The sequence below is a fragment of the Silene latifolia genome, chromosome 8 (genome assembly GCF_048544455.1).
Source record: "Silene latifolia isolate original U9 population chromosome 8, ASM4854445v1, whole genome shotgun sequence".
Classification (NCBI taxonomy): Eukaryota; Viridiplantae; Streptophyta; class Magnoliopsida; order Caryophyllales; family Caryophyllaceae; genus Silene; species Silene latifolia.
The window spans coordinates 27,853,792-27,865,401 of NC_133533.1; the positions used below are offsets into that span (position 1 = coordinate 27,853,792).

At 35.8% G+C, this 11,610-nt stretch overlaps 1 protein-coding gene and 1 pseudogene across 1 annotated transcript; both read left to right on the forward strand.

Annotated features, from left to right (window-relative positions):
* Nucleotides 1-5,146: 5,146 nt before the first annotated feature.
* Nucleotides 5,147-6,730, forward strand: LOC141594233 (expansin-B15-like; annotated as a pseudogene).
* Nucleotides 6,731-9,815: 3,085 nt separating this feature from the next.
* Nucleotides 9,816-11,483, forward strand: LOC141594234 (putative expansin-B2). Its single transcript, XM_074414376.1, has 4 exons — nucleotides 9,816-10,002; nucleotides 10,232-10,344; nucleotides 10,763-10,950; nucleotides 11,162-11,483. The coding sequence occupies exons 1-4, from the start codon at nucleotides 9,816-9,818 to the stop codon at nucleotides 11,481-11,483; spliced, it is 810 nt and encodes a 269-aa protein (XP_074270477.1).
* Nucleotides 11,484-11,610: the final 127 nt, after the last annotated feature.

An 11,610-nucleotide genomic window follows, 5' to 3' on the forward strand; every position in this document is an offset into this window, starting at 1 on the left:
AGATTTGCGTAATTTGCACACATGAGACGGTCGAGATTTGTCGACAAAGCCCGGAGGTTGATGCATGAACACCGTTTCATGTAAATCACCATGTAAAAATACATTCTTGACATCCAACTGATGAATGGGCCAAGAACGACTAATGACCCGGACTCAACACGGTGCGAATTGTGGTTGGCTTAACTACGGGGCTAAAAGTCACGTCACAGTCAACACCCACTTGTTGTGTTTTGCCATTAACGACCAAACGCGCTTTATAGCGCTCCGACTACCATCGAACGATATTTATGACGAAATAGCCACATACACCTAATCACATGAGCATCCGAGGGACGAGGTACTAAATCCCATGTATGATTATCAATAAGAGCACGATACTCGGTGTTCATAGCGGTAGTCCAATTCGGGTCACGGAGGGCTTCGGTTGGGGATTTGGGTAAGGGTGAAACGGCCTTGGGAGTATGGGCAATTAGGTTCATACGGTCAATGTGTTTAAAGATCCCATGGCTGGCGCGTGTGGACATGGAGTGAGGTGGGGGTGGTTTGTCGTGGTTGTGGGTTCTGGGGTGAGGGCGTTGAGGCGGGGAGTTGGGTGGGTCCGAGGTGGCGGTGGAGTTGGGAGGGTCCGAGGAGGCGGGAGAGTTGACGGGTGGGGAATGGGTGAGGTGTTATGCAAAGGAGATGGAGATTGTGGGGTCGAGGGCGTGGTTGGGCTGGTGGTGTGGGGTTGGGCTGGTGGGTCAGGTGATGGTGGGTAGGCAAAGTCATCAATAGGCAGAGGAGGGTTGAGGAATTGATAATCCTCGGGTGGGTGTGGGTTGGCGTTGGTAAAAGGGAAGTTATGTTCATCGAAGGTAACATGCCGGGACAACAATATTTTACCAGTAGCGAGCTCAAGACACCGGTACCCTCGGTAATTTGCGGGATAGCCTAAGAAGACACAACGAGTGGATCTGGGTTGAAGTTTATCTTGGCGAGTGGCGGAAGTATTGGGGTAACAAAGACATCCAAAGACTCGAAGATGATCATATGTGGGGTGGCGGAGGTAGAGAGCGGAAGCAGGGGATCGGTATGAGAGAAGTTTAGAGGGTAGGATATTATGAAGATATGTGGCAGTGTGTAGGGCATCAACCCAGAAGGTGGGAGAAGGGTAAGCATTATCTCATTTAGACGACGGATCATGCGTTCTGCTTTACCGTTTTGAGGGGATGTGTGTGGACACGAGAAGCGGAGAGTTAGACCGTGGTGTTGGGCAAGTTTGTGGAATGAAGAATTATCAAATTCACGACCCATGTCACACTGAAAGCTTTTAATATCGTTTGAAAATTGAGTGTGAACTAAAGCACAGAATTGTAGAAATTTGGGAAACGCTTCAGATTTGAATTTAAGTGGATAGACCCAAACGTATTGAGTGTAATTGTCGATAAGTACCATATAATATTTAAATCCACTTTTGCTAAGGAGAGGGGATGTCCATAAATCGCAATGAATAATATCAAACGGAAAACAGACATAGAATTTGAGTCATTGAAAGGAAGACGTTTGTGTTTACCGACCTGACAAGAATGACAAAGTTGGGAGCGAGGCTCCTTATTACAACGAATAAATTTTTGACTATTAAGAAAATTAATAATATTGTGGCCAGGATGACCAAGGCGAGAGTGCCACGGGTCATGTGACGACTCAGCGAGAACAATTATAGGCGTCTCTTTTGAAGACGTGGCTGACACAGGGTAGAGAGTACCGGTACTATTGCTCCTCATTATCGTTGTCCCAGTCCGAATATCCTTCACAGAGAAACCAGTGAGGTCAAATTCTACAGTAACATTATTATCCTTAGTAAATTGACGAACGAAAATAAGGTTTTTAATAATGTTTGGGGCGTAAAGGACATTATTTAGAAACAATTTTCGGTTAGGGAGGTGTAGGGACGCATGACCCGAACCCAAAATTGGAATGGACTTACCGTTACCAACAAAAATAGACCGAATACGACTCAAATTAAAAGGAGGATTTAGAATACCTGACTCGGATGTGAGATGCGACGAGGCGCCTGTGTCCATAACCCATTGCGCGTTGTCGGGTGGGTAAAGCGTCATAGTCTGAAAAGCTTGACCCAATTGCGAAGGCTCATAGCCACTTGACGGAGCAGCAACATAGGCCTGCCCATATGTGGAGGCAGGGACGGAAAATCGCGGCTGTGCAGCAGAGTTGGGACGAGGTTGCTGCGGCTGCCATGGAGAAGCCCACCCCTGCTGGCTAGGGTAAGGGCACGGTGGTACACCCCAGCGGGCATTCCACGGTATACTCAGCCATACAGGTACAGTGATTGGTGTTGGACCAACATTCGAGACCTTCCCATTCCCCGAGTTGCCTCCCCCTTTCTCCTGATAGCGCCATCCTCCATTTTTGCCTCCCTTCTGTTTGTGATTTTTCTTATTGCCATTCCAATTATTATTACCACGAGAAGAAGAGGAGGAGTTACCGATGGTTTGACGTCGACGCGTCGCAAGGTGGCAGTGCGGCAAGGGCAGCAGCATGTGTGTTCTCGGATCGTGCCGACTTGTGCTGCTCCTCTAATTGGAGCATGCTCCGTGCGGTTTCAAAGGACAGAAGTTGCTGATTGATAAACGCCCCGACTACGTCATATTCCGAGGGCAAGCCTCGAACTAATTGCAGAACCAACCGTTGGTCATCCACGGTGCTACCAACATCGGTCAGTTGAGTCGCCAAATCCTTGAGGCGTTGACAGTAATTATCAAGAGACGAAGCCTTCTCCAAGGACATGTGTGTGAACTCGTGTTCCAATGCCGCCGCGCGCGATCCCTTGTTGTTATGATAATGATTCTTGAGTCGTAACAACGCCTCATGGGCCGTGGAGTCAGCCTCGAGAATACGTAAAAGAAGATCGTCTGAAATGGATCCGTAGATCCACTGAAGGACATGTGCGTCAATCTCGCACCATAACGCATACGAGGGATCGTTCTCGGCTGGCGGTTTGGTACCGTCGATGTGATGAAGCACCTTGTACCCTCGTGCATGGAGGGTGAACACTTTTACCCAAGCGGAGTAATTTACCTTAACTCCGTCGAGCATACGGACTTTATTGAGAATATTGGTGACGGAATAAACCGGGTGGAGGTTGGACTTACCAGTGGCTCCATCACCGGAGGAAGTGGTGCTGGCGTCTTTTGTCATAGCCGTGGCTGATGATCGGACGGCGGCTGAGTTTTAGGGTTTGTGAGAGAGAAAACCTAATACTACTGATACCATGAAAGAAGTATATTCCGTGAATATTAATTGATCAGTGTTTTACAATATATACTCAGCTAATACAGTGTGAACGTAATCACAATATCGATATCTAAATATATACAATATATTTATTTACTAATACGGAGTACTTTAAAAAGAAATAAAAATTTAGGAGTTTGTGCTTTTAATTTGTGCTTCGATTAAAGGTGGTGCAATTGAAAAATGGTAGTTCTGACGGGGAAATTTTCCGTTCGACTTAATATTCTCAGGTTAGACAAGCAAACTACGACACTCCTGATACAAAAACTCAACGAGTTTGAAAAGATGACATTCTCGTACAATTAACATTTCGCCAAGTGGTGTTAGTCCAGTGGTAGCCGGGTTAAACCTTGAAGCTTGCAGAAATGCAGGAGTTGAGAGGTCCCGGGTTCGACTACCAGCTGGGGCGATGATCACTTGGCCACTGCAGCCCCCGAAGGAGGTGGCTTACATGGTCCATGTGGTGGTGCGAGAATGCATGGGGCCGGGGGAGATTCAACCCCCTCGTCATCAAAAAAAAAAAAAAAAACATTTCGATAAGAGCACAATATATGGTCTTCTTATAATTGTTATGGACGAACAAATAATACAAATGATCTTACGCGTTATGAATAATTATAATCTCCCCCCTTTCCTAAATTCTGATAATTTTTTTATCCCATAAAATAGAATGATTGCATGTACGTGCATGTGCATGTATATAGATCATTTACAGAAATTATCGTGAATTCAATATAATTAGCTGGAACACTCGTCGTTTAAACCTTTAATTAGCATTGCTTCCTTAATAATTCTCCCAACTACGTAACAATTTTAATTATGAACACATGTTGGAAATAACTTACTACTAAGTTAAACCCTAAATAATTATCGAATTAGTGCTAATTTGATGGTGACAAATACTGATTTCCCCCTTAAACCTTATAAATACTCAAGGATTATTAATTTAATGATTATAATAAGTTTTTTTTTCAAATTGCTTAACTCGAAATGACACGTTATTTTCTTAATTACCCGTCCTCAACAAAATTTCTTATGTTATTACTAGCTAGTTTTGTTCTTTTAAAATGTGGTCATTGTTTTAATCCTAAACTTGTGAATGTGTCAATAAGGGATCGGAATATCAATTTCGGCTGGCATCCAGCCGGCGCAACATGGTATGGACCGCCGCATGGGGCTGGAAGTAGGGCAGAGCAAAAAATCCGATGATCCAAACTGATCCGATATCCGATCCGCATCCGATCCGAATGTTTGGATATCCGATCCGAAAGTTAAGTTTGGTTTGGATATCTGATCCGAAATCTTTGGTTTTGGTTTGGATATGGATATTAGAATTAAAACATTTGGATATCCGATCTGATCCGAAACTATAGTTTTCTAGTATAATTTCGAGAAAATAAAATTTTATTTGATATACAACTTAATTAATGTTAAAATATTAGAGAAATATCTAGGTGGTACTTAAATTTTATACCGAGAACATTGGAATAAGAATATGAAAGAAAATCATCATGTAAAACTATTAATATAATCGTGTTTCAAACTTAATTTTAAAGTAAATTCAAAAGTATGGATATCCGATGGATATCCGCATCCGATCCGATTATTTTGGATACCCGAACATTGGATATCCGAGACTTTGGTTTGGATATTGGATATCTAACTTCAGGATTTCTAATATGGATATCCGATCCGAACTAGCACTTTGGATCAAATACCCGATCCGTACTCTGCCCTAGCTGGAAGTGATGGTATGATTTAGAAAGAAGGCCATATTTAACTTTCATGCTTTGTGTGTGATTAATTTTCAGTTAAACGCGGGCATAAAAATATTGTTTATAATTTATAAACTTGTTGTTACGTAAATGTCTATAGAGTGCAAACGACTTACGTTGTGCACAAGGGAAAGAAAATAAAAAAGTCGTTATACAACTCGACCAAATTTTTAAATTAAAATTTAAATCACTTGCTGTGTTAATTTATGGAAGGATGATCGAAAATAAAGGTAATTCTAGCGATCTATCATGGTGTGTAGGTGGAGCTTGTGGTTACAAGGATGCAGTCGAACGTGCTCCGTTTTCTGGAATGATATCTGCTGGAGGACCCTCAATTTATCAATCAGGCCAAGGATGCGGAGTCTGCTACCAAGTCGGTTTTTGTTACTCGTATAGACATTTATTAAGTAACCACTCTCTTAATAGACCGTCTCACGTAATAATAAATATGGAGCAGTCTCGCATGAAATTTTTATTAGTCCATCTAATTAGTGATAACTTAGTATTCATTAATATTTGCTCCGAAATAATTAGCTAATACGGAGTATTATTGTAACACCGTCTTCTCTAATACGATTGTTTTTGTTGTGCTTGAATTAAATAGGTGAAATGTACAGGACATAGAGCATGCTCAGGAAATATAGTGACAATAACAATAACAGATGAGTGTCCAGGATGCACCTCTGAAGCAATACATTTTGATCTTAGTGGCGCTGCTTTCGGAGCTTTAGCTAAACCCAGGCTTGATGATCAATTGCGAAATGCCGGAGTTCTTCAAGTCCAATATAGAATGTATATTATACTACATCCTTTATTTCATTTCTATACGGTTTTTACTATCGTCTGTGATATCAGTCTAACACCGAATTATCAAGATTTTTAGTTACTACGTCAACATTTCACCGTATTTTTTATGGAATATTAATTGCATTTAACGAGATTATATTAAGTTGTGTTGAGTAATACTGCTACCGATACCCAAACCGAAATATAACACTACAAATGCTACGATATAAGGAGCGACAAAATTGTTAAAACCTAACATGTGCTACGTTATTTGTTTAAATAGTTACTCTTTTGTTAGATGACTTAGATCGTACGCGTAAATTGGGTAAAACGGATCTATTAATACAAATCCCATAACCCATTTGTTTAAAAAATAGTAGTTATTAAAATATCCGTTTTTATAAATTTCTTGTATAAAGTCGCCTAGACTGAATATGATAACCTCATAATACATGCATGGAACAGGGTAAAGTGTAACTATCCAGGAGTGACGGTGGCGGTAAGTGTGGACCCGGGTTCAAACCCGTACTACTTTGCAGCAACAATAGAGTATGAAGATGGAACGGGCATTGCAAAAGTGGAGCTCCGATCCCAATTAAGTGGATGGATAAACATGTTCGAATCTTGGGGCGCAACTTGGGCCTTAAATGCGGGCTATGTACTTTAGGCTCACCGAAAAGGGGTCCGGAAATACTTTGGTCTTAAATGACGTCATTCCTTATGGGTGGCAAGCTGGCCAAACTTATAGGTCTCATGTTAATTTTAATTCGTAATTTATTACGATAATTTTATCAAGATAATTAGTGCTAATCGTGTCTAATTGTGGTCGTCTAGTGAATTATGAAATTAATCAAGAAACATATGGTTATGGACTATATTCAAAGCCCAAAGTTATGTAATGGGTAGTGCATGTGCTTTTATGAGTTTTATCAATGTTGAAAATATCACTCTATTAATAAAGGATGTGAAGTAGCTTACAAATGTGATACGCATTATTCATATGGGAAGGAATGAACTTTGATCTCAAATTTGCTTTCTTCTTAATAAACATCCATTAATAATGGCTTATAATGGACTCTCCTCCAAAAAAAATTGGAGTTCTATCTTTGCCTACAAAATTGAGTGGATAATAACTGAAAATATTTCGGCCAAATCTTTAAATCAAACATTTTAATTTTGTTGTAACTAATTGTAATATTTGGAGTGCCTAAAATACCCTTTGCCATTAGTTTGTTTAAAATTTAAAAATCAAGGGAGGAAATTCAAAATACTTGAATAATTTACCATTTTACCCCGGGCGTTACTCAAATTGAGTAACACCCGGTATCCCCATCTCATTTTCCAATACGTAATAATAAGTATCGACATTATCGGAGCATTACAAAGGGATGAGTACTTGTATAAAACCGCCTTGGCCTATAATGAAATCTTGGATTAATAAGGCCCTGTTCTTTTGGACTGAAATTGTCTGAATCGAATCAACTGAATCAATCGAATCGAATCAATCGAATCGAATGGAGTGAATCGAATCAATCGAATCGAATGGAATGAATCAATCAATCGAATCGATCTGAACTAAATCGAATCGAATCGAACTAATAATAAAAAGATTATATTAATAATAATAATAATACTAAATATTATAATAAAAATAATACCAATAATAATAATAATAATAATAATAATAATAATAATAATAATAATAATAATAAATATTATTATAATATTATTCATTAATAATAATAATATATTAATATAATCTAATAATAATAATTTAATAAGATATATAAAAAATAAAATAGTAATATAATAATAAATATAGTAATAATAATAATATATTAGTAATATAAATGATAACATTATTAATAATAATAAAATATATTAATAATAATAACTAAAAAATAAATAATAATATAATAATAATAATAGGTCTAATATAATAACTTATTAATATAATAATATTAAATATAATAATAATAATAATAATAAATATGTGATTAATAATATTAATAATAATGAGTATATTAATAAAATAATAAATATAATATTATAACTTATTAATATAATAATATTAAATATATTATCAATAATATTAATAATAATGAATATATTAGTAAAATAATAAATATAATATAATAATAATAATAATGATGATAATAATGATAATAATAATAATAATAATAAATATATTAAATATAAATATAATAGTATAAACAATACGAATTAATTATTAATAAATATAATAGTAATATAATAAATATAAAAATAAAAATAATAATAATAATAATAATAATAATAACTACATTATAAAAAATAATAATAATGATATCAATAAGAATAATAATAGTAATGTTGAAATAAACTAATATGAACTGAATCGAATCAATCGATCGATCTCGAATCGATTCGAATCGAATGGAGTGAATCGAATCGAATCGAATCGAATGGAGTTTGAATCGAATCGAATGAATTTATTAGAACTGAAATTAAGTCCAAAAGAACAGGGCCTAAGTGTATTATTGTACTGAATTACCTGTCCCACTTTTATATCACATCTTGTATTCCATTACTTTAATATCTTGACACATCACACTTGAAATATTAAAAATGATAATATTATATATCAAAGTGCTAATGTGTCATTAGGAGAGGGGATGTGACACAAGATGAGACATGAAATGGAACAGAAGATCTGCTCTGGAATAATTCAGCCAAAGAAAAGTGTTAACATCCACGAGTCAATGAATCTCGGGTGAGGCGATTTTCTATTAATATTGTGTAAAACAAAGTTACAGTTGGAAAAATATAACCATATTATTTTAATTGAAAAAAAATTCCGGTTATGAAATATTTAATGTTTATTCAAATTCTTGTATAAAGTGACTTTACACAACAATTTGTACTATGAGTTATGACTTATGTGAGTATGCCAGAATTTGTTCTTCGATTGGTAGACTGTATGCAAAGTTTGCAGGTTACCACATATATCTAGAATCTCGATGATTTATTTGATGTTTTTTTTCCCATTGTTAGGGATATGTCGAGATGTTTAACATAAATATTTAGGTATGATATATATTATTATACCATTCTGAATAAATTATGATATTCTAAAATATTCTAGAGCATTTCATATTATGTTAGATATATTATTCTAGGATCAATATATATTATTCTATATCATACCCTCATTTTCATTATACCGTACAAGGAAAAGGTACCTTTGCGACCAATCAATATTATTATATATCATATATTCATTACAATTTTGACTTTTTAAGAAGGGTTTTTCTAACGTGTGCCCTAAGGGCACACATTAATAACCCATATATGGTAAGTTTAGCAATATATTCTCATTAAATATGGTAAAAATGAGAATATACTTGAGTATCTTAAATGAATTTGTTGTTAAACTTACCATATATGGGTTATTAATGTGTGCCCTTAGGGCACACGTTAGAAAATTTAATAGATTACTTGTGAATTTCAGTAGGATTATATTATATTATATATTATATTCTTTTAATTCTTAAATAAATCAACTTCTAAGTCTAGCCAAAATATCTTTTCATATTCTCCTAAAAATATACATCCAAAATTAAGATATTTTCTCAAAAAATACAAAGTTAGATTTCCATGAATTTTTTTCATTAAATAAACACCTTCCAAGAAAAAAATTATGGCATGATATATTCAATGTTTTTGACTATATGATTATTATTTTTCCAATAAAAATGTGAACACAAATTTTTGGAAACAATATTAACACACAATCCTTCTCATTTTCTTAGGAAAAAGGTGATGTATATGCTTAATTATCAATATGCTTATTTATGACATTATATCAACAAAATACATCCCGAAAAATCTTATTGAATTCTAGAAACTATATAAATTGGTGGTGTTGTTAACAATTCTCTTCAGTAATCTTAATTACATATTTACATTATACAACTTGAAATGGCTCTTAATTACTCTTTCTCAACAACTTTTTATATGTTATTAGCTTCCTTAGTTCTTTTAGAATGTTGTCAATGTTTCAACCCTAAACTTATGAATGTGACAATGTACGACCAAGTTATCGACGCCAATTGGGGTTTGGCTGGCGCTACATGGTACGGACCTCCTCGTGGTGCCGGAAGCGATGGTAAGAACTATAAAAAGACTAGCTAAGTAGTGATGGAGCGAGGGTTTACGTATAAAAAATTTGACTAAACTTTTATTTATTTTAAATCCCGGTTCGGTCACTCTAAATGAGATAGATGGTGCATAATCTTTTTATTTTTATTTTATTTATAGTTGGACTAGTTAATTACATAAATTTTATATAATGATTTTATACAAAAACTTTATTTCGTGAGTGCCATTGCGTATAGGTGGGGCTTGTGGTTATAGGGATGCAGTGGGGCATCCTCCATTTTCCGCAATGATATCTGCCGGAGGACCCTCAATTTATCAATCGGGTCAAGGATGTGGAGTTTGCTATCAAGTAAGTTTTTCGTTTTAGAAGACGAATTTATTAATAAAACATCATATGACACCTATAAAGAATATCTAACATTAAAAACATCATATGACACCTATAAAGAAAATTACTCCCTCTGTCCCGGTCATTTGTTGTCCTTTTTTATTTTTGAGTGCCTCGGTTATTTGTTGTCCTTTCTATTTTAAGAATGAATTTGATAAGTAATTTGATCATTCACACTCAATTTATTCCACTTGTCATTTAGTAATTGGCTCCTTCCCTTTCCTTGGTCTACAAATGACCAGGACGGAGGGAGTAAACTTTAAAATAATTTCTTAATTATAACTATTCCATAATTATTTTGTTTTTTGTGTGTTATGAATTGTATTGTATACAAGACTTTCTACTTATTTTCTTTTGTGTGTATCATTCAACTATATAGGTAAAATGCACAGGAAATTCAGCATGTTCAGGAAATCCAGTGACAGTAACAGTTACAGATGAATGTCCAGGTTGCACCTCGGAAGCATTCCATTTTGATCTTAGTGGCACTGCTTTCGGAGCCATGGCTAAACGCGGCATGGATGATCAGTTGCGAAATGCCGGTGTTCTTAAAGTGCAATTTAGCAAGTAACTACCGCTCTTTCACTTTTTGACATGTCTTCTATAAAAAGATCTTACATTATAAATTATCGAATAATCTTCCATTAAACACAAATTCTCTTTTACAAAGGGTATTTAAGTAATCGTGAGACAATGTCATATACTCACTGTAAGACTGTTTTATGCAAGAATTTGTGACAATTACTTTTATGCTTATTATTTAATCTGTATGTTGCAGGGTAGGGTGCAACTATCCAGGGGTGACAGTGGCGGTAAGTGTGGACCCAGGGTCGAACCCGTACTACTTTGCATCAACAATAGAGTTTGAAGATGGAAAGGGTATTGCAAAAGTAGAGGTACAACCACAATCAAAAGGATGGATGAACATGTTTGAATCTCATGGTGCAACTTGGGCAATTAATCCAGGCTATGTTCTTCAAGCACCCCTTTCTCTTAGGCTCACCGAAAAGGAGACTGGACGTACCTTAGTGTTGGATCGTGTTATTCCGGTCGGATGGAAACCCGGCCAGACATATCGATCTCGGGTTAATTTTCACTAATCATAATTTACTTTGTGGAGTAATTCACAAATTCTCGTGGGAGTTTGATATGTACAAGTGTACAACCACATGTAATAATTATCCTAAAGTAAATTAAAAATTACTTCTTTTTAAAATTCAGTTTTTT

Bases quoted from the DNA above. Each gene is read 5' to 3' on its own strand.
- LOC141594234 (XM_074414376.1), top strand. From the start codon at position 9,816: ATGGCTCTTAATTACTCTTTCTCAACAACTTTTTATATGTTATTAGCT. The intron at 10,003-10,231 runs GTAAGAACTATA...CATTGCGTATAG, and splicing joins TCGTGGTGCCGGAAGCGATG to GTGGGGCTTGTGGTTATAGG. The intron at 10,345-10,762 runs GTAAGTTTTTCG...TCAACTATATAG, and splicing joins GATGTGGAGTTTGCTATCAA to GTAAAATGCACAGGAAATTC.